General features: G+C 41.0%; 1 protein-coding gene across 5 annotated transcripts in view; it reads left to right on the top strand.

Annotated features, from left to right (window-relative positions):
- Positions 1-943: 943 nt before the first annotated feature.
- Positions 944-23,957, top strand: part of LOC133448388 (synaptotagmin-2) — a 34,773-nt gene continuing 11,759 nt past the window's right edge. Inside the window, exons 1-4 of one of the 5 annotated variants that reach the window (XM_061726855.1) lie at positions 944-1,169; positions 1,327-1,349; positions 22,611-22,839; positions 22,970-23,127. In XM_061726855.1, the coding sequence (XP_061582839.1) occupies positions 22,635-22,839; positions 22,970-23,127 (363 nt within the window). In that variant the 5' untranslated portion in view covers positions 944-1,169; positions 1,327-1,349; positions 22,611-22,634. Of the gene's footprint in view, positions 1,350-2,432; positions 2,472-18,356; positions 18,491-22,610; positions 22,840-22,969; positions 23,128-23,957 lie in introns of those variants that run through there. The other 4 variants (XM_061726856.1, XM_061726859.1, XM_061726858.1 and 1 more) reach the window with 4 other exon arrangements.

The following is a 23,957-nucleotide window of genomic DNA, read 5'->3' on the forward strand; positions in this document are numbered from 1 at the left end:
CATTTCCATCCATGTTGTTATGCTAGGTTTTACTTTACTGCTGATAGAAATAAGCAGAAACTGCTCAGGAAATTGAAAAAAAAGAAAGAAAAATAAATACTCCTGGCCAGGGTCTGCAGAAAGTCTCCAGACCCTCTGCAGCCCCGGAGTGGAACAGCCCCCAGAAGAGGGGGCTATTGTGAAGCAGAGCTGCTGACTCCACCCCCTTAAAACGGGTTGCTGTGAACAGAGGTGTAAAGACATGGATGAAAAGAGTGCTTTTTTCATACTCCAGGAAATGGTGTTAGCTTGGGATAATATGTGATATATATGCCAAGTTCTTAAATGGGATGTTTGTTTCTTCTTATTATTTTTAGTCTCTCTAAAGGTGCAGTTGCAGTGATCTGTATTACTCCAGCACCTCATCCTACTTTTCTCCTCCTCTTAAATTATTCACCAGGTACACGTTAGATGCATGTGAACAAGCAAGGGAGAAAAAAAGTTGGCTTTTCTGCTAGACCTGCTGAAATAAGAAAAAAAGAAAAAAAAACATCCTGCCATCTGCCTTCTTGTATACTGCAGCAAAAGCAGCCCAGGCGGACCGGTAACACCCCCTCTCCCATCCTCCCCTCATCTTCCAGCTCTCAGCCTCTCTGGTCTTCACAGCCCACTGCACTCAGGTCCCTGCAGCAGCAGGAGGATTCGGGAGCTAAAACAAAGCTCCATGAGCCGATGTAGATGCCTGATTACCATCTTCCCCGCTCTTTTCATCAGCCCTGTCAAATTCTGCCTTTTGCACCTCCCTCCTTTTCCTCCTGCACCTAATTCTCAAAGCTCAGCACTCCTAGTCTGCATGTGCTAAGGGAGATGGTGATAGTGCAAAGGAAAAAAGAGGAGGAGCACAGTTGTTAGTGCGCCAAAGAAAACCTACCCCCACCTCCTCTCTTAGATGATGACACAGAGGGTTTTTATTGAGGAGCTCCTCAGCCAATGAGAGAACCGTGCCGGGAAATACAGCAGTGGAACTGCACTGGCTCCGACCGTTGCCTGCGCTGATTTCGGTCTTAGACTGTATTAATCAGTGTGAGTGTTTTCTCTCCTTCTCTGCCTGATCCGAGGGCAGATCAGCAGAAACCTTGAGCCAAAACTCTTGTGTGTGAGTGTCTCCTTGGAAAGCAGCACACACCCAGGTGATACTGGGACCTGCCAATACTAGGGTTTATTCTTTTGCAATGTCTTTTTGGGGTGGGATGACCCAAAGAGCTGATTGTTAAGACTTTTTTTTTTTTTCCTTCTTCGTATCAAGAGCATATCTGACCTTGTTTTCTGCTTCCACTCCTTGTTTAGGAGGCAGCACTCCTCTGTTTAAGGTAAGCAGCTTTATTCTTCTTCTCCATCCAAGGCAGAAACATCTGTTTCAGCAGCGTTGCTGCATGGCAGGTTGTCACACAGGCAACTAGCCTCATTATACACATCCTGCCTGGATGTAGCAAAAGAAAGCTCTGCAGAGAGAAAGAGGGAGGATAAATGGCTCAGAGGTAATTAGAGCGGAGACTGTTAAGGTTTTGACAGTCCCATCTCACTTTAATGCCGCAGTTCTGCAGTAATAGCAAAATCTGCCAGAGTGGAACTTGCAAAACCCTGCCCGTAAGTCCTCGTGCCGGCTGTGTATGCTCTGCTGCAGTATTATGTTACATAATAAAAACAAACGTGGATGAGTGAGGGTATAGCACTTGAGGGGGACTGCAGAGGATGTGACTCTCTTTGGTTACTATAACGAATGTGTAGGAAGATCAAAAGTGAGAGTCAAACATTGTCCTGATGAAAAGGGAGTTCTTTTGAGAATGAGTATTAATTTGTTTCCTCCTGGAGTTATTGGAAGTGTGTCCAGTCTTTAGACGGATGGAGGGAATTAGCTCACTATCATACAGTAGAGCACAGAGAGAGAGTGCAATGGAAGTGAAATTTGCTGAGCCAGCAGGAGCCCCTCACATCAGTCTGCAGAGCTCACAGTGGTCACATTAATCCCATCATCCTGTTTAAAAGAGAAAAACAAGGCAAAAACAATACCACTACAGCCTTGTTTTGAAATGCATTTCGGTGAATGATGCCCTTCATCGACTGTAAACAGAAAAACCATCATTAATGTGTGTTTTTTTTATATATATTCTCAAATTACAGCATCAAATGTTTACTGATATCATAAAAGTACAGTTTGAGAATATTATTTTCACCTTGTTTGCTTTGGTGGTCATCTCATATGTCTCTGTTTCTTGAATCAGTTTTTAAGCATTCCGGTTATTAATGGCCGCAGATTTGAGGCAATGGTCGACACTTGTGCTGCATGTTCTTGGGCTGATTATGATGCGGGTCAGGTGACGCAGTGGTTTCTTTATTGTCACAAGATCACGACCGGGACACTCCTAACTGTATCACGAAGACTCCCTCTGGGCATCAGCTGAAGTGAATCGGGGGGCTGCTTTGCTGCAAATGTTAGTGATGACACTGACACACACGGCTGCACTTTGTGCTGCAGTAGACGCTTAAGTGGTTCAGAGTAACATAACTTCATGTTGTGCAGCAGATTCCATCTATGTAAAGGGGAACCACTGCTATAAGAGAGCGGCCTTTGGATTATTCATTGAATACTTAAAAGATATGACTCCACCCTATTATTTCAGCTATGAGTTTTCAAGGCCATCGTCGTTAAGTTGCCTGTGGATTAAGGCAAGAACATGGGAATAATTCCAATCGCAGAAGCATTATAACTGTACTTTCCCTTTGGAAAAAACATACAAACAAAAATGGATTTTCTCTGAAATCTGATGGATCCGTTCACACCCAATCAAGCTTAAACTATTATCAATCAGAGAAAAATATCAAGTCACCACAAAAGAGATGTTTTTCTGCTGATTTTGAGTTTCCCTGCACGCTAAGGAAAGATTAGTAGCCTAATACGTTTTTTGCATACTTCCTCCTGGTGTTGAAATGCACTGCATTTTTGAGACACATGTCCCCTGTAAATAGTCAGACAGAGGATCGAGTTGCCACTCCGTCAAACACACGCAGACACGTCCCTTTAACCGATCTGTCAGCATAGTTGTACGTGTGGCCAGGTGACACATTTTTCTCAATCCTGGTCTTAAATGATATTGACTGGATTGCCAATAAATTCTTTGAGGAGACGTTGATGGTGCTCAGAAAATGAAATGCTGATGTTGCAAGTCAAGGTTTTACCAATCTTGTGAAATATCTGCAAAAATGTCTTCCAGACACTAGCATTTCCATCTACTGCCTCATGATGATGTTGGTCATCTTGTTAAGCAAAATGAAGTCCATGTTGGTGGTTTTGTATGGAATGGTTTGGTACAAGCATTAATGTCACCTGTATTAGAGTTTTCTACCAAGCCACTTGGAAAGCCCAAATTCTCGTCAAGTTGTGCCACAACTATTTTGAACTTATTTTAACATATTGACAAGCCAATGAAGGTAATCACCAATTAACATGTCATTATGATAAAACTGTCTCCTTCCACTGTTTGAAGAAACATATGTTCAAACAATTCATTACATTTAGAGGTGAACAGGTTTCAATCACAAGCATGTTAATGTGTATAAAAACAACATACTACATGACTTACTTACTCAGTGAGTATTTATATATATATATATATATATATATATATATATACATACACACATACATGTATATACACATACATGCACATGTGTCATGGTTTTGGGTCCAGTCACAGTTTCGATTTATGTTCCGGTTTTATTTTGAAAATCCATGTCCTTGTGTTTTAGTTGTGTATTGACTTCCCTTGTTCCTATCTGCCCTGATTGATTGCACCTGTGTCTTGTCAAGTCATCTTGTTTTGTCTTTCCCTTTCTCCCTGCTGATCCGTACTGTTCTCACCGCCACGTTCCCCATCATGTCTTTTGTATTTCCAGTTAAGCAGCACTTTACATTTAATAAACCATCCTGTCGCCTTCCAGTCTCCTGCATCTGGGTCTTACACACCCAAGCCGTGACAACATGTATATGTACATATGTACATTTTCAATATATGACACAAATGCAAATAAGAACAATGAACTACAAATCTGAAATATAAATGATAACAAGCCTTTGTTATTCAACAGTCTTTTCCTTTATCTGTGGAAATAGACTACGTTGAAAATGTTTTTTTTTTTTTTTTCTGTTCAGAATCATAATCTACAAAATCTAATTTGCTGGTGCAATACCGTAGGTATGAATAATACCCATTTTCAAATCCCATTAAATGTTTTTGTTTTTGTTGCTGAGATTTTTGTAGATTTCACACAATGAGTTCTTTGGGAAAGTCTTCCACACTTGGATGGTTTTCCTGTGGAAGCTGCTGAATTTATTACTTTGCTGGTGGTGCGGTGTGTTTTCAGTTAAATGAGTCTGTGCAACTCATCACTGCCCGAGGATATGTAGAATTGATTTGCATCTATGGCAGGCCTATGAGGAAAAATATATCAATATGTAGCTCAGGTATTGAATCGCTGACCTCTTTTACCTGAACTTCATTCCTTCTGTTTGAAATGCAATTAACAAGTCATTAAAGGCTGTTCAAGACTTAGCTTTTTGTGGTCATCTAGGGGATCAGAGGGGAGCGTGCATTTTCTGAGGCCTACCCTGAGGACAGATAAATAAGATGCAGTCGGCCAAATCTATAATGTTCATTGGAGAAGGACCATGTACTCAGAAGACCTTAAAATGTCTTCTACATTCAGTAAACACAGTAAATAAAAGCTAGAAATCAACAATTAATACATAGGTTAATAGGCAAAAAAACGAATTAGCAATATTCACATTTAACTTTTCCGCACTGTATCAGTAGCTCAATAATTTGATCAACAAAATTGTATTTTATATAGCTTAAGATCTACTATCCTTGTTTTTGAGTGTTGTTTCCAGGCAGTAGTATAACACAAAATGACCTTCTGAACAGACATGTTTATGTGAGTATGCACACCACTCTGAGGTAAACCACGAGTAACTCGTAAAGTGGTCGATGAGTGTGACATTGCCATGCAGACTGTTTCATATGTTTAGTTTCACATTTTAGTTTCACATTTTAGTTTCACATTTCACACATTTCTGCATGACTCTACTAACTGTTGGGACTTTATTTTAAACTCTGCAGTCATACAAAGGATAAAAAAAACATATTTAATTATCAAATAAATATTTAATGAGAGATGAATGTGTTTTAGGGAGCAGTTATATGTGAGTGGCAGACTAATTCGTAGAAATCAGCTGTTGGTTTTATGTTGTGGTGAGTGTGATTGTGCCCGTACCTGCCTGGATCTTCTAGAGTCTTCTGTTGCAGCAACCGTAATTTGCTCAGTATCAAATGCAGAGTTTCCGCTACATGTAAATGATCGTGGCACACCAACACGTCAAAATAAAAGCTGTTGCACATAGACTGTATAAAACAATCCTATCATCTGCCAAAACTATAGACTGTGTAAAACAATGGACAAAGCATTAAGTTGCATTAGGTCAAAACTTATATACATTACGTACTGACATAAGTCATCCCAATACCTTAACTGAAGGGTTTCACCATGGAGCCATCATAATTGTGCCCCACAGTGATCTACTGAGACCGTGTTGGGCGTTCCCACTGTGATTTCAAGCAGTGCATTGCATAAACACGCACGAGAGGGTGCTTTGTGAGGAATAAGCTTATTAAGCCTGTCACCATTCTGACAAATATCTTTTCTTTTTTTTTTAAAATATTTTTATCCCGGTTTTTTCCCTTATTTTTATCACCCAGTGCATAGGATTCATACTAAAAGTGCACATACACCCAAAAGCCGAAAATGGCGGGCGCAAAAAAAAAATCTCGGATCTATAAAACCATGTGCACGCACACCTGCACGCAATGTTCGCTTTATAAATCACAGTCCAGCTGGAAGGTTGCGCAGCTAAATCCGCCTCATATCCCGCCCTCTACACGCCCACTTTATACCTTAAAAGGGTAATGCAAAGTAGTATTTGCATATGAATGAGCCTGCTGAGCATGCGCAGTGGCTTCCTGCAACGTGTCGAGCCACCGTGCCACTGAATTTCACTGAGATCTGAGATTGAAATGTTGAGGATGAGGTGGAGGACAGGAAAACAACATTATTTGGTGGTCACAGTAAAAGTAGAAAAAGTATATAAATAGTAAAAAATAAAGCGAGTGAGTGGCAGCACGTCGTTGCTGCGCTAAACGCCGTGAGTGCCCCGGCGCAACAGGGGGGACATGTCCCCTCGTCTTTTCAAAATCATGTTTTTGTCCCCCCCACATTTTACAGTTTAAAAACTAGCGGTAGGCTCAGCCTGTAATTGCAAATCATCAAGATACTCTGTGCGAAAGCGATGTGAGAACAGCCTGGCAGCCCCGGACCCCCTCCTCCCCTCCCCTCAGTGCTGCTCAGGGCTGATTTATGGTTCCGCGTTAAAACGACGCAGAGCCTACGGCGTAGGTGCGCGTCGCCGCGTACCCTACGCCGTAGGCTCTGTGTCGTTTTAACGCAGAACCATAATTTAGGCACCATACACCTGCACGTAAAGGTTTCACGCGCACATAAAACTCATTATACAGTATATATGAAAAAAAATCTGTGTCCCTTTAGGGGGTCCGTAGAGCCCCTAAACGCTCTAGGGAGCCCCTCATTTGTTCTGTCCTAAAGCGGTGGGTGAAGAGGAGGTGCGTGTCCTGCACCGCGGCTGCAGCAACACCAGAGTCCTGACTGACGCTGAGGTTCAAACACAGAGGGACACGATTAGCGCTATTTTATTATAAGTCTGATATATGTTGTGATATGTGATGACATTATTAAGAGTATGACATGAATCTGGCTTCATTTCACCACCTCACAGCCTGCGTCGCCAGTTCCCCATGTCTTAAGTAAGTTCCTACGGGAGGGTCGGGGTTGCCGTAGGGATACACAGATTTTTCGGTTAGTTTTTTCTTTTTAGATCCCAGCCTTTGCGTAGAAGGTGGCTTGCGCATCTTTCAGGCCCTTTTTGTGCGCAAGCAAGCTTTATAGATGAGGCCCCTGGGCATTGCCATCCTCTACCAACCCCGGCAGGGCCCTGCACTGAGCTCAGGTCTCCTCTTTAACCTGAGGAGTGAGCAGGCCGCTTCTTTTCACCAGACAGGGTGGGGCTTCTCCGCCCGGATGTAGCGCGTGGAAGGATCACGTTATTCCGGCCGGATCCTCCCCCCCATCTGGCGCCCCGGTTGGCCAGAGGGGGCATGTATAGCCCAGGACTGTTGCATGTTTTTGTGAGGGTAGCTCACATTAGCTACCCAAGGGAACACGGGGAGAACATGCAAACTCCACACAGAAAGGCCCTTTCGCCAACCCCACCCAGGGTGTGGGCGCTGAAGTCATGGGGGAATTAACACGCACTTCAGCGCACACAGCGTCCCCGGCGGGAATCGAACCCAGGACCTTCTTGCTGTGAGACGGCTGCACTACCAGCTGCAGTCTTCAAATCATATCATCTGCGATTCTGTACACGTACTTCAAGGCAACATATTGCTCCATAATGACATCTGGTGGAGTCTGGCCTCATTGGCCCCACTGGCCCCAAATGCAGCGATGCCTGTGGACCGGACAACTGTAAGGCTGTTCTCACCGGTCTGAAAACTTAACAGCTAGTTTGTCCACAACAGGATAGATTTTAAAATCCTTTTGTTAGTCGATTAATCTCTCAACGGTCTAGTGCTGAAATACCTCTCTGTTCACCTAGTCCATTATAAACCAACCAGAACCCTCAGGTTGTCAGGGTCACACCTTCTTTCTGTAACCAGAGTGAGAACCAAACATGGTGGAGCAGCGTTCAGCTTTTATGCTCCTCATCTGTGACACAAATGATCCAAATCCATTAGGGCTGCTGAAAGTCAGCTGCTTTAAATTGAGGTTGAAAACATTTTTATTTACTGCTGTATTTCAGTTATCTCCCTCAATCCACTGTAGCTTTCATCTGTTTTAATCTTTTTTAACTTGTTTTGTCTATTTAATTTTTTCATCTGCCTTTTTACTTTTTAACACACTTTTTATTGTTTTTATGTGAAGCACTTTGAACTGTCTTGTACATGAAATGTGTTGTACAAATAAATGTTCTGCTTTGCTTTATTGGTTTGCTGTTAACAGCAAAGTTTCACGGGCAGTTGTACGTTTATTTAAGTTAGGGAACAAACTCATTTTCAGTCATGACTTCATTAAATGTTTCATATACCATCAGAAGTTTGAATTTGCAATTTCTTATTTGTTATTGAATGTACCAGTGTCTAGCAACTGCTATTTTCTATGAAAAAGAAAGAAAAAAACAAAAAACCAGTGAGATGTTGCCCATATTGTACAAACAGCATCTCTCAAAGTTAGCCCGTAAACAACAGAGTAATGGTCAGATCTTACAACCAAGGTTTATGAAGCTTATAGAGGGCTTATGTGATTTCTTTTCCTTACACCATCAGGCCTTCACTTGACTTCAGTGCTCCTAACTGTGGAGCAGTATTTAAATAACCTTGTCATGTAGCATGACTCAGGATGAGATTTTGACTGAAGTAGAGATCAGAAACTGTTTGTCTTTTAACTGCAGACTAAATATAAATCAAAATGAACAATTAAATGTTTGTCTATCAGTTTAGTGAGTTGTAGCGTGAACTCTACTTGCTGCGAGTGATTGTGCGAGTTCTTGGTCAAAGAGAGAGAAGGGTAGCAGCAAATTTGGGGGTTACGGGTTGATTTCTATGAGAGAAAAAGAAAAGCTGCCATTAACGACTTAAAACTCATTTTCATGGAATAAAGACAAACGGTTAAACAGTTATTTGAATCAACCTTTTCCAGGAGTTTACAGTGTAAATGATTGAAACTAAATCTGTCAATGATTGGTTATTCTATAGCTGACACAAACTAAACTTTTGGGGGATTTTGGGTGTGTGTGTGTGTGTGTGTGTGTAATAATGCCCACCATGACTTTCACATTAATATATTTTAGCGAGACATTTCTTAACTGTTGGCAGTTTTATGCAGTGGACTTATTACCTGCCAAGCCAGAAAAATGTAATCAATTTTAATCAGTAGACTTTGTAAGAGATGTCTAGGATGGCATCTTAACCGTAACCATGCATTTTACTTCCTAAAGATTGTTGGACCTAGTGTTGTTTTCAAAAAAGTGATGAGAGGAGAGTGAGAAGAGAGAGGGGATGACGAATTGCAAAGGGCCACTGGCTAGAACGCAGACGCGGTCCAGCTGGGATAAAAATCTTCAGTCTTTAAGCATGGAGCACCCACTTATTGAGGCTTTAAAAACATAAAGGGATGTTAAAAGCATAGCTAACTGACTTAGGTGTGCATACTTGGTCAAACTGCCAATCCAAACAAAAAAGCATAAAAAAAGCAATGTCATGTACAGGAGACAATCTGGGGTGAAAATGCTGTAAGAGTTGACTTTAATAGATAGCTTTGTGTTAGTTTGAAGAACTGCTGAGTCAGATCTGGATATTAGGGAAACCTAGTTGCCAAAAATTATATTATGAAGTTTTCAGTGAAGTATTATTTTTAAGTACCTGTCTTAAACTCCAGACAGTGCCCAATGAAGGTTGTGTTTGCCTCCCCCGGGCAGCAAGGATTTTTTCTTAGTATTTCATTTTGGTTGATAGTTTTTGGTTAGCTGCCAAATGGTCAGCCACTTGGACTTTGGAAACATTATTACCTGGCCAAATTTGAAATACAGTCCCTGAGAACTAACAAAGGATGATATATAACAAAGTGTAAATAAAATCACAACAAATCTTTTAATTTGAAGAGGCAGAGTATGACTTGTTTGTCAGTATTGGCTGATTAATATCTTTGTTAATGATGATCCATGTGTCTTTTCCCCTTCTACCACAAGACTGTTGGCAAATTTAGAAAAGTGTTGCAACAAAAACTAGAGGATGTTGGACTGATAAAGTCTTTGTCTGTCTGCTGGACTTTTGCCCCAAGACTTCTGTACCACATCCTTACACGTTCTTTCCACAGCAACACTACTGTATGTGTGCACATGTGTGTGTGTATGTGTGATGAATATGGTCAACGAAGCACGGAAAGTAGTTGGAAAATGTCTGTTTCTTGTTTAATTAGCAAGATTCTGCAGTGAAATCTGATATGAAATGACTTCAAGGTTACTAAAAATGCAGTCTGCGCAGACAGAGCAGATAATTGCTTGCTGAACTAGTGAAGCTTCTGGCTTCTCTTCACTTCGTACAGCTTTGTCATACTGCCTCTGATATTCCCTCCTTTTCTTTCCACATGCCCAGCCTCTAAATACCACACAATATTCCAATTTAAGCTCAACTTTTCTTTCATTTTATATATTTATTTATTTTTGAAAAAAAAACTATCCTAGCAACCCCCTATCTTTGGCTCTGACCGCTGTTATAGATTCCAGCTCGACCATGACCGTGATCAGGATGGATGAAGGTTTGGAAAATGAATTATGAATAGCTGGTTGAACTAGTTTGATTAAGTCTTAATTAAAACTTGTAATATGTAATATCTAATATGGAGTATGAAGAGTAAGGTTAGAGACAGTTTAAAGAAAAATGTGACCAGTCATCTGACGCTGCTGATTTAGGGGTGATAACAGCAGTCTACCACTACAGTTGGCACATTGTTTGTGTCTTGTTTTTTTCCACAATCCGGAAAACCCCCTGACTTCCCATATTTCAACATTTTTATTTTTTTACATTTGAAAATCTGGAAGTTCTATGTGAACTCCATTGTCCAGTGTGTCATCCACTGGATCAATGCAATCATTGATGTACTGTATTACCAGTCAAATGTGCCAAAAAATGATGTCAACAACGTAGCCTTCATGAGCATAGTGTTGAAAAACAAGTAGATTTCAGGCCAAATACTCTAATGCTGCAACCAAGTTAAATGCACTTATTTATATTCTGAATATGCAATGCAGTATCATGTTTAAGTTAAAAAAAGTACATAAAACCACTTGTATCCATGTCAAAGGTCACAAATTGTGGAATTTGATTCTTTCTAACCTCCCAAACCTCAAGCTACAAAAAGTAAGCCAGATTTCTTACGTGCCCGTTCCATGTTTCATGTCTGAAGCCAGATAGTAACCCTAACCCTAACCCTAACCCTACCCTAACCCTAACCCTCCTAAACATAACCAAGTGCCGACTAAAAACAAAAGGTAAGGTTAAAAGAAAAAATCAGGTTAAATCGCTGGGCTGGGCAGGAGATAGACTCACATATAAAAGTTAACCATCTTTTATATGTGAGCTTTATCCCTGGACTATGGTAGTAACTTTTTTCAAAACAGTGTACAAAATCCCATGACAACGCATCGCTTTTATGTGCAGATGCACAAAATAAGGACAGAGGCATTTTGTGACAGTTTCATACACTTACACAAAACACTTTTGGGAAGATGTTGGATTATAGCCAATTACCAACATGACCTTTACTGTGGCTTTAGTAATGACTCCCATGCTGAGGAAGTCTATGTCTCATAACACCAGAACAAAGTACATACTGTAACAACCATCCAAAGTTAGCCACCATGCCCATTTATTTCCTCTTTATTTCCAACGTTTTCTTGTTGTCCTCACTGCTTAGGGCGGTCTCCTCCAATGGTCCTGGTTTAGTTATAATAGTCGCTCGTGGGGTGAGGTTGGGGCATTGATGTGGTATGTTTGGACTGTGAATTCCCACCGGACTAGTTGATTATTGACAGGCCACAGAAGGGCCATAAATCTGAATCACATCTGCAGACATTTTTAAATGTCACAGTAAGAATGTGTGGGGGCGTAAATACAATGAATGATGGTTGAACTGAATTAATCTCCATTAGTTTCAGTCTTCTGCTTCCATGTATGCTGACTCCACCATGACACCGCCACAGTGATGTGGTTTGACTGCTTGATTGGAGGAAAGTCTTTGTTCATCTTGTTAATTCCCTGTGATAACAACTCAATATGTCTGTTGAGAAAAAAAGTTATCTGATAACAATATAATTTATATAATTTATATAAAATTCAAGATTGTTTGTTGTTTTCGGCCATTTATATCTGAATCCACACCGCACATAAGATTTAGACGTAAGTTTTGAGTGTTTCCATAAAATTATTAAAGGAGCTTGAGGCAAGATTTATGAAAAAAATTCATATACGTTTTAAGTTTTCTAGTAATAATGTCAGATGAAGTGTTCCCAACCAAAAATAATGAGCCCTCTAGTGTATCTCTCCGTTGCCTTGAACAGGCTGTGTGCTGCAAAATGTGCTGCACTTGTGACCAGAATTTCCCGCGCTGTCCTGCGGATATGACGTCACATGAAGCTGCATGCACGTTCTCCCCGTTCTCCCGCGCCGGCTTCGCTGTTGGATGCAGTACCCCCGACGGCCGTCATGGCGAAGGGTGGCGCTAATGAGTCTCATTTCTTAAAAGGAGCCTCATGCTCCTTTAAGCCGATTTATATATAACTTTTGAGATGCTGCCAAAAGAAGAGGGGATAGGTGAAATACCAGTGTTTCTACACAGTGTAATCACCCCGATGAATAAATAATACACTGGGAATGTTTATTTTTTCCGCTGCTCTTTAATTTATGAACGGTAACCACTCTCCACCCTTTCTATTACTCCTGAAAGACACATTCTGCAAATGCAGTGTAAAACAACCTTCATTTTATGCCACAGATTAACTGACTGCATTGAGCTTAATGAGAGGAAATGTAAGCAAAAGGAGTGTCGAGGGTGACATGCATGTCTTATTTTGAGAAAGAAAGAAATTCTTTTTAAATCAGATTTAGGCAAACCCAGAAGAAAATGACCTCTTGCGGCTAATGTGAACATTTTTGACCAAACTTTACGATTTACACACCATTACAAAAGACACAATGAAGTTGACATTGACTTTGTTGTTGCGGTTCTACCGACCTTCCTTTAGGAGACTGGCACATTAAGTTAATCCATCCAGGCATTTTATACACCTGCTTAATCCTGTACAGGATCACAGGGGTCTGCTGGAGCCGATACATTAGGTTCCTCATCATCATCATCATAGTAATTCAGAGTGAAACACCGCTGTCAAATCACAAGTTCTTTCAACCCCTTAAAGCCTGTTTATATATACAGATTTGTTTTTTTTTAATACATTTGTTAATTCAACACCCCCCTCCTTATTTATCTATTTTGTCTTTTACAATCCATAATGGGGATGGTGTAGAGGTCACAGAGACGTATGTGTCAAAAATAAAACCTAACGCATAACGGGTTAGCTGCTCCGTTTAAAAAAAAAAAAAAACACACCACCCCACTTCTTACAGATGCGCATGCAAAGAGCGTACAGATCCATATGCATAGATGATACACAGTTTGGCCCTTTGATCCCATTCTTGGCCATCTGCTGAATTATGCATCTGATGTATAGAAGCATCTACAGCCATATGGAGCTTTCTGTTTGTGGAATGACTAGACTATGGTGACACACTTACGAGTGTGCGAGACACCGTATGCATATATTTGATACATACAGAAGGAATCGACTGGGGGGGACAAAAAGGGGAGAGTGACAAAAGATGGAACCAGTTAGGACAGGATGAGTAATGCACGGCTGTACGAGTTTGAATGACTTGTCTTTAGGACAAACTGCCTGGTTGCTTTGTATTTCACTGTTACACCCCTGCATTGCAGCACTCCCTGCAAGAACGGAGTGAGGTGCAGTGTTTCCCACATCCCGTATGGCAGCCTCAGAGGAGACATCTCATCGCAACCAAAGTGTCCCGGCACAGTTTGGCACAGATGCCTGCAAGCTGCAGCTGTTCTCTCACGTAGTATGTGTTTATTACATGTGACTTCGACAATGGCGGCAATGCTGCAGCACTGCACTCAGGCCTGACTCATTCTTTATTGAAGAAATCACAAGTAGAGCTGGAGGTTAAGGTTTATTCCTCTACAATGCACTGAGATTCAGTGGGAGCCGGATACTCAGTACTCGAGTTGTAAAAAAAATCAGGGGGGATGGTGGATTTTATCATATGGGGACAGATCATTTGTGCTGATTACAAATAATATAATATATTACAAATAATAGCACTGACCAAAACACCTGCAGAAATACTGCAGGAATGAGATAGCAGCAGTTAAATGCAGCCTTCTGTAAGCTTTAAATATCCACTGGGCTTACATCAAATACTTCAAAACACAACAATAAAGAACAGTTTTCTGAACTTATCAATATGACTCTGTCCTTCACATGATAAGTAAAATGGATCACTGAAAAAACTCAAAATCTTAACAAGAATATTTGTCTTATTTCTAGTTAAAATGTCTCATTTTAGTAAAAACAAATCTCAGTACACTTAAAACAAGACTCATCACTGGAAAAAACTACAATTTTCACCTGTTCCAAGTAGATTTTCACTTGAAATAAGTAGAAAAATCTGCCAGTGGAACAAAATGTTTTTGCTTGTAATAATTATAAATCTTGTCCCACTGGCAGATTTTTCTACTTATTTCAAGTGAAAATTTACTTGAAACAGGTGAAAATTGTCAAATAAGTTATTTTTCTGGTGTTATTTTTCTGGTGATGACTCTAAATGTTGAAATAACAGTAAAACCACATTCATTGATGAAATGACATAAGGAATGGAAAGGGGGGATGGCAGTTTTACAGGGGGATGATTTTGACTGTTTTAATTTCAGGGGGGATGCCATCCCCCCTCATCCCCCCTCAACTCGAGTACTGCGGATACTGGACTAGAGCCGATTTATTAGTGTTGTATGTTTTGTCTTGTTTGTTTCTGTGTGGTCTTGCGGTGGGCTGGCAAGCTGTTCAGGGTGCAACCTGCCTCCCGCCAGATGCCAGCTGGAATCAGCTCCGGCCTCTCCTCGTGACCTGGAACAGGATGGAGCGTGTTTATAGAATGGATGAATGTTGTTGGATAATGATCTTGCAATAATCTATTTGACACCAAAACTGGTAAGTCAGAAGGGAGAGTTTTAACTAACATCACTTCTTGTGTTCATATTTGATAGTTGCAGCAAGAGTAAAGGGAAATGTTTACAAGACATTAGTGGGATTAGCCCCCCCCTTATTTCTTGGAGAATGCAGCTCTGACCAGGAGACAGAAAGCACATTTGGAGGCGTCACAGTTGAATACTGCTCAGACTTTCTTTGGTAGTGAAAAGGGTTAAAAACTAGCATTTAAGAGGAACAACAATGGTTTGGTGTCATGGAGATTAGTTAGAGAAGCTAGATTGAGAAGGTTTGGACATGGAAAGAGGAGGGATAGTGGATACGATGATAGAAAAATGATGGAGATGGAGCAAGAAAAAGGGCAAGATCAAAGAAGACATTTCTAGATGTGGTGAAAAAAGGCTGTGAAGTTAGCTGGCGTGTCAAAGGACGACACACAGACAGGCTGAGATGGAAACCAATGATCTGCAGTGCTGACTCTAGAAGGAAAAGAGGAAAGGAACACTGCTGGTGAGCTGTGGTACAATAAGAAATATATCTTTTCAGACGTTTTTTTTCTTGCTCATCATTGTGTCATTCGTGCGTGTGTGAACATCCATCTTCTGTGGTTAAGTTGTTTTTGTCATCTATTGTTTTGGTTCCGTGTTCTGTCTATTTCAGCAGTTGTTGGATAGTTAAACAGGATGTAACTGCCCACAGGAAAAGGGAACAGGAAAAATGTAAATCAAGCATAAAGTGAGGGCTTTTTTAGTTCAATTTTTAACATCCAACATCGTTCTACCTTATAAAGGCCTGTTTGATATGTTTAGAATAGCAAACACCTTCATTCCAGTTTGAACTGGTACAAAACATCAATTGCTTTTTACATTTATTCTTTAGTGGCATTTTTAGCTTCAGGGCTTTGAAAAGTGACACAAGTGGTTAACTAGACAATTATGTTAATGTGTCTGCTGGAGCTTTCCTACGCTAGATGGATGTTGGAGATTTAATACAGTAAAATGCCAATCAGATGAATCTTTCTCAGCTGGCAGAATCCGGTGCCAGTTTAGTCAGCTAAAAAAAGATGTTGATGCAGGAAACCGTGCAGACAGTGTGGGACATAATGAAATTTACAACTTGCAAAGGTGCATTTGCCTTATAATGAAATCTAAGCGAAACATTCTTTTTAAATACACATATGTATAAAAGTATGCTGACTTATTACTCCTCTTCTTAGCACATAGTCCTATCAGTGGGTTGGTCTCACCAACTTGTGTGATTTCTGGAAAAGATGCAACAACATTTCTCTGGTGAGTCGGTTTCATATAAAGCAGGTTAAAGTTCATTTTTACCAATTTAGACAAACTTACTCTCCCAGAACATTTACCTTTTAGCACCTCCCTGAAGAACTTCACATTAGCATGAGCCCAACCTTATCTCACCGCTTAATCTGAAGATAATTTTGTTTCCTATGAAAATCCCTGTACGCCATGTTAATTAAACGTATTCATGAGCCTTTATTAATTTGCAGTTTGTTCCATTCTACAATTTTACAACACAGTATCATTATGATTTCTGAACTTAAATAAAATAAAATAAAATAAAAAATTTAAATTAAGTAAATCTGTAAAGTATATATTTGTATTCAAGTGTCACTATTAAGGATGTTTAACAGGCAGTAAAGTCCCATATTTGGAGTATATGCCAGCAGGGTTTAATGCATGTCTGTCATCAATGCCAGTTTAGTGTATCTTCAATACTGTTTTTCTAGTCTATCTTGGTTTAAACTTCACCGACTGGTCAGGTCAAAGTAACTAAAACACCTGGTCAGGTTTTAAGCATTTAAAATTACTTCCTTAGCAAAACGTGTCTCCATATTTGAACAGTTCACAAGTGCAACTGCAAAAGAGATAAATATGGAAAAGAAATAAAGGAAATGAACAATTTGTGTTCATCTGCAAGAATACTGTTTTTTCCCATCATGCCTACCTAAAAGAAAATAGATGTGAAGCCTTTTGTAGCACTAGACTATGATGCTGTGCATATAGCTCTGCAAATATTTTATTTAAATACTGTTTGTTGCGCTCCCCATGTCTCCCCTAACGGCAGCTGGAAAAAGCCCCAGTTCCTTACTCCGAACAGGACAAAAGCAGAGGTGGAAAATAAATGAATGCATGAATTGTAGGCTGAGTCACTTTGAGCAGTGCTCGATGTATTCAGCAGATGAAAAAAGACCGGGCAAAAGCAAGGAAGATGAATAGCTCTGGTCATAACTTTGCAGTGCTCTCTGATGGAGGAAAAAAAAGGGAGAAAGAGAAGGTGGTCTGTGATGCAGCAGTTTTATATGAGATTCACGCCCTCTTCTGGCTGGAAGAGCTCACTGCGCTGTAACCTGACGTGAGACGGGCAACCTAAAACTCCTGTGGCAGCTGTGAGGGGAGCCCGAACACACAGTGGTGTCTCCTCAGCAGAGGTAATAAGATTTGCTACGGAAAAAAAATTAATGGGGCATTTGAAAAGGACTCAAACATGCATAACTAGATGAGGGAGGACGGCTGGAAAGTGAGCAGCAGTGAATCAGGCAGGAAATAATGTGAGGCTGAACTATGAGACCTCACAGCTTACATATCTACATGTAAGCCTACATATCTTATGGTCTTAGATAGTCCCATGTACATTTATGCAAACATACCTTGGTCCCATATCAAGTGTTTCACAATGTAACTGTTTAACCTATTGTGTTTGTTGTGTAACTGGAGAAGACTCTCTGCAGTCTGCTCACTTTCAATCATCACTGACGAGTCTCCAGAGTGATCAGCGAGAGAGAGGCGCACGACTTGACGTAGTTGCTCTTTTTGTCAGTTGTTCATTCTCAATGGTTTAACAGGGAGCAATCCCTCTAGAGGGTTATATCAAATATATGACATCAATTTTTAGGATCCAATTAATTGCTTGAGCTTAGCGTGGTGCAGTTTGTGGAGCTGATGTGGTGAAGTCAGCGGGCCTTTTTAGAGTTTGTCAGCCACCCTGCTGCATGCCTCGCTTGCTTCTTTCTGTTATGTCTTTCCCTCTGTATTCAGATTGCCCCTCACCCCCTGATGGTTGTGCTTATTGATCTCAAACCACTGCCCTCCAATACTAGACGAAAGAGGCATACTGCAATCAGCTGTGTGAGCAGCATCCCAAATGAGGCTTTTAGGGGGGGAAGGGGGGTGATGGATGGAGAGACAGAGGTAAAAAAGGTTGCATGCACAAGTGCACTGAGGGAGAGATGGAGTGGAAGCAGGGAGGTGTGTGTGACGGGAGGGTGGAAAATAGGGGAGATGGTGAGCATTGGAAAGAGGAGGCAGAGGAGGGGGGGGAGTGTAGTGCTGCAGTGGAGAGAAGTGAGAGGAGACTGCAGTCTCTGCTTATGGGAGAGATCAGACTATGTTACCACAGCTGTGAAGAACTGTATCCCACACACTCATCGATAGTGGATGGGCCACTTGAAAGGGGGAATACCACAGCTGACTGGTGAGTTCTCTTGTGAACATCTTTGCAGATTTACATGTTAGTTCTTTTGCCGTGGAATCTAATCAATCACAAGAACAGCGCTGTCTCAGAGGATCTTCTCTGCATTTCCAAACTAGGTGAGCCATGACAAACTGCTCGGATGCGACTGCGTTCCACGTACCTGAGCATTCCTTTAACGGGGGATGTGTTTGAGCCTTTTTTCTGTCCGTGCTGAGTGACGCTGACCAGTGACGAGCTGCAGAATTCAAAAGCAGATAAAGACTGAGCGTGAATGCCTCCGAGGTAAAAGGTAGACTAAAACAAGATAGGAGGGCATGCAGACGCTTTGGTTGCTTTCTGAACGGTAGCAAAAAAAACAAAGATCTAAGTCATGGAAGTTAGAGTACCAAGTTGTTCCAGCACTGGATCAATAATTCATGTTTTGTCCGCTGGCATTCCTTTCTTTCTTTTTTTTTAATTAAAGCTGCTGATGCAGTTCACGTCAGAAGTGATATTTCTAGCTGCAGATCAACAGTAAAGTCTTCTTGTGGATTTTGAGGAATCCTTGTTGTATCTAAACATTTGATCAGCGGTATCAGTCTGCATTTGTTCAGTGCTCGTCCTCACTGCTCGGGCAATGATTTGACGCTGGCCTCAAGCCAGCTGGTCATTTGAAAGCTGGTCACCTCAGCGATGGCGATAGCCAGTCTGTGGGCAATTCTGGATCTGTGATAGAAACTGTCAGGATTGCTTAGCAACCATGATCTGTGGGCTCATATCAGAAAGGCTTCTACTGTACAAAAGAAAAAAAAAAAAAACATTAATCGGACTTTAAAAGACACCTTACACCATAAGAAAGTCTGCACTAAAATACACACATTGCATTTTCTATTATAGTATATTGATCTGTGGCTTAAGGAACAGGTGAAGATGAAGTACCATCATGATTGTGACTGTCTCACGCATATGAGATACTAGTTTTTGATAAACTGTAGCTTCAACCTTTGTGAAATAATCAATCTGGCTCACAGTAACGGTGAATGGTCCTTTCATGTGGTATGCTATTTCTGTTAGTGTTGAACATCCACATTCGCACACATAACCACGCAAACACAACTTCTTTCCCCTTTATTACTTTGTGCTTGGTTCATTAGATAACCCCGGATCCACCACAACACCGCGACCGCTTTCCAACCATGACTACAATATTAAATTGTCTTATATACTTAGAGTAATTCAATGTATACTCTCTCTCTGCTTTCTTGATAATGGATTAATTTAATAACTTTCCCTGTCAAAGCAAGTGTCTCATTTGAATCCTTCACCCTAAGGCAATAAAAAAGGAGGCGTCATTACTTCAAAATAAGTAACCAATTATTCTTTGGCTAATGGGGAGCCCGGAAAGTTAAATAAGTTATATAGAAATGAAACTGTTGAATTTTTTCATGCATTACACTGCAGTAAAATGTGTTTTCACGGCACTTTGCTCTTGCTATCACTACTCATTTTGCTGCTTGAAGTAAGTGAATAAATGGACACCAGAACAAGGAGATGGATCTCTTCTTTATCAAACATGATGCATTCTGGTTTAGTTAAAAGTGAACCGATGTTGCCAGATGCTCCTAGTTATCTAAAACCTTCATTTAATTTTTGGGGATAAGCAGCAATCCTCCGTCATGAGCCGACACTGTCAGATGCCGTCCTACACGGAGACATTCAATAAGGTAATTGTCCCTGGAGGCTGGGAGATAAATTGATTTTGTCAGCTTTTAAGATTTACCAGATAGACAATTGTGATTATATGCTTGTTTATTAGTTTTATTAGACTGATTTGGATAGCAGTCTCATTTTGCTTTCAGCATCACAGCTTGTTTACTCCTCTTTCAGCCTCAATCCATCGTTGAGTGCTTCACTAATTACTGAGCGTGATGACACCTTGATAATTTTCATCAACTTGCTTGTGTGTTACACAGATCTGAGCAGTTTCAACACGACCAAAAAAAGATCATTTCAACTGGTATTTTAGGAGAAAAAATAAGTCGTTTTTAAATATTTTTTTTCACTATACATTGAAATCAAAAACTAACCACGAGATCAGTTGAGAAAATGTTCCAACTATTTATTCCAATTCAACTCAACATTTTGAAGATTTTCCACTTTCAAGCACATTACAATCTAAGCACATACAAGTGCATAAAAAAAATTAACCACCTGTATAAGGATTGTTGTATAAGAAGTCTATTTTCTTATTTCTATGTTGTATGTGTGTTGTATGTGTTGCTCTCATTTTGTTGTTTACCAAACATAAGCACAAAAAGTTGTTGGCTACTTGGAGTCTATGACCAGAAGGCTCTTTCACGAAAATAGGATTAAGAAATCCAGGATAAGAGATAAATCCAGGTTTGACATAGCGCCATCAGTTCATCCTGGCTTCATTAGTTTCACAAAGGTCAAACGCGGCTTTGTCGAGCCAGGTGTAAGTTATCCAGGTAAATGTGCGCCCACAGATTTCCTCAAAAGACCATGAGAGTGATCACATTACTCTTAATGGAAAACGTTATAGTCATAACATACAAGGGATTTACCAGATATTAAGTCAAATTAACAACTTTAACCCTATAAAGGAACAGTCTATAATGTAATATGGGATGTCTGACAGCGGATCTTGTCCTGGACAGCTCGGTGGGTTGAGCTGGCGCCGCCCACAGAGGCTGCTGCCCCAGGGCAGGCAGCGCAGGTTCGGTGAGGGCGTGGCTCCGCTCCACACACGTCACCTGGGTAACGGTGAGGACGTGGCTCCGCTCGGTGTGGTGCTGAACTTTGGGACCCTTTTTTTTTTTTTAAAGGGGAGCTATTATGAAAAACATGTTTTCTCTTGCTTTAACATATATAAAGTGGTCTCCCCTCAGACTGCCAACTCAGAGAAGGAGGAAAGCAGCCAAATTCTGCAGTGTCTGTACAGCCGCCCGGATGAGCCATCCAGTTTCATGTGACTTTTACGAGCCGTTTCAGATTCTGCTCCCTTTCGTTACGTAACCAAAATGCGATTTACATCGGTTGGCCTCCGATGCGTGAAACCACGCCCACAACTAACTCCGCCGGCTGGAGCTTCCGCCATTTTTTCGTAGCGGTGTATCACGTCATTCAGGCAGCCAATCAGCACAGTGCCTCATTATCATAGCCCCGCCCACTCAGAATCCTGCATAGATAATGAGGTTAGAGACTGGGAAGCTGCAGACATGGCTCAGATGCTGAATTTCAATCAAAAGCTTGTTTTTAACACATTCAAGGCCTGTTTAAAATAGGTATTAGATGCCATAATAGGTCCCCTTTAAGTTCAAAACAGACACAACAAAAGGCGTGACCGCTGACTGAACAGATGAGGCACCAGCCTTAACTAAGCCTGGCTGTTAGCATGCTTCAGACCAGGCTAACAGCACAGGATGCATCGCCATGGTAACTTATGTACTGCTACTTTTATGAACCCGAGTCCAGGCTTAATTCAGCCAGGATATCCAGAAAATCCCAGTTGAATCCACTATCCTGGTTATGTGAAACAGCCCTCAGGAAATGAGTAGGTTCTTCTGAAGCTTTGATTACATTTTCCATAACTATTCATATTTGCATCACTATGTTTTTTTTCTTCAGAGGAACAGAACTTATTTGACTCCTGACACAACAGTATTTGACAGAGAAATCTCTCCACAAGACCCAAAAAGGATCATTGGGACCGCAAACTGATGCAAGAGAACATGCAAACACACAGAAAGGCTCCAGCCAGGATTCAAGGTTTGAATCCTGGCTGGGGTATTAGCCTTTTTTTATTATTATTTGGGGCAAATAATAATAAACCATGCAAACCATTATTGTTTCCCCACAGTGTGTTTGTATATTCTTCATTCATTTGTGCACATTACGTAGGTCTCTTCACAACAAATGAGACAACATGGCTTCACAGAGGTACCGTCACACACGTGTAGTTGAAATTGCGTTGGCACATCATTTTGACAACACTACTCCCAAAACTGAATTCTATAAAAACAAACCAACAAACAAAAGGAACAGATTTGCTGCACCTTTCATTCATTTACAAATTATTTTCTGTTTTTCTTCCCTTTTGTGTTGTTATCTTGTATTTCAGGGACCCTGCCCCTAGTCCTTGAAAATGAAGTTCAACATATTCAAAAAGCCACAGGCCATGAAGGCCGAAGAGACCACCAGCGTTCCCACTGCGACCATGGCTCCCTCCCCGGCCATGGTCACCACCTCCGCACCGGACACTTCTGGCTCCAACAACACGGAGATCAGCAAGAATGACATGTTTGAGGAGATCAGGACCAAATTCCTAAATGAGATTGATAAAATCCCTCGTAAGTGAAGCTGCAATGATTCCAACAGCTCCTCAGTTTATCGAGAAAAAACAAATCTTATGAAAGAAACACCATCAAAGTTGCAAGTTAATGTGAGTTTTGGATGTTTTGTTTGTTTGTCAACCGACAGTTCCTCCGTGGGCTTTGATTGCCATCGCTGTGGTTGCTGCATTGCTCGTCCTCACTTGCTGTTTCTGCATAATCAAAAAGTGCTGCTGCAAGAAGAAGAAGAACAAGAAAGGAAAAAAGGGCAAGGATGGATTCAACATGAAGAACATGCAGGGCGAGGTACGGCACCGCGTGCTTTGTTCATGCTGACGTGTGGCAGGATGTTTCGGGTGACATCTTGCTTCTTCTTTCTCACAAATTATCAATCAAGTTTTCATGATTTCAACTTTTTAAAATCTTAACTTCCTAAATTTATTGCTACATAATTATACGACTGTGGCTAACTACATTTGATCTTTCACCAGCAGCTGTTTTAGGCCAGGCTGTAGAGGACACAAGGAGAGCTCTCTTCCCCTCCATTTATTTGATGTTGTGCCGTTTAACTGTGTGACGTATTCCATTGTGGCCGATGGTGAAAAATGACACACTTTGTTATGAGCTGGCAAAGAATAACGAGCATCATGAGGAGGAGACACTTTGGGGTTGAATAATTAGATTTTCAAAAATGCTGATAAAGTAAATTGATGATGGGGGAAACCTGCATGAGAGTTTGGAGGTAAAAGATTAGACAATGATTAATTTGAGAACCAATTGGCTCATATCCCCCAGTTGCCCTGAGCTCCGCTGATTTAAATATAGAAAGCAGATGCAAATGTCCACGCTGTGATTTTCACTGCCCTCAACCTGAAACAGGTGTTTCATTTGTCCTCGTAACTGTGGCGGTGGTGGTGTCGATTGCCTTCTTTTTTGTAGTGTGTTTGGTGTCTCGTGAGTTGAATCTCTTCCTCTTTCTGCTCTCCTCTTTTTTTCCGCTTTGTGTCTGTCTTGTGTGTGCCTCGTGTTTCTTGACTGTGGTGGACCCCCGCTCTACGGTAGGTGGACAGCTCACGTTGACGCCCTCCGGCCGCCAGGGCGGAGGGGGGGTTTCATGGAATGAAAGTCGTAGCTTC

Source organism: Cololabis saira, chromosome 8 (genome assembly GCF_033807715.1).
Source record: "Cololabis saira isolate AMF1-May2022 chromosome 8, fColSai1.1, whole genome shotgun sequence".
Lineage (NCBI taxonomy): Eukaryota > Metazoa > Chordata > Actinopteri > Beloniformes > Belonidae > Cololabis > Cololabis saira.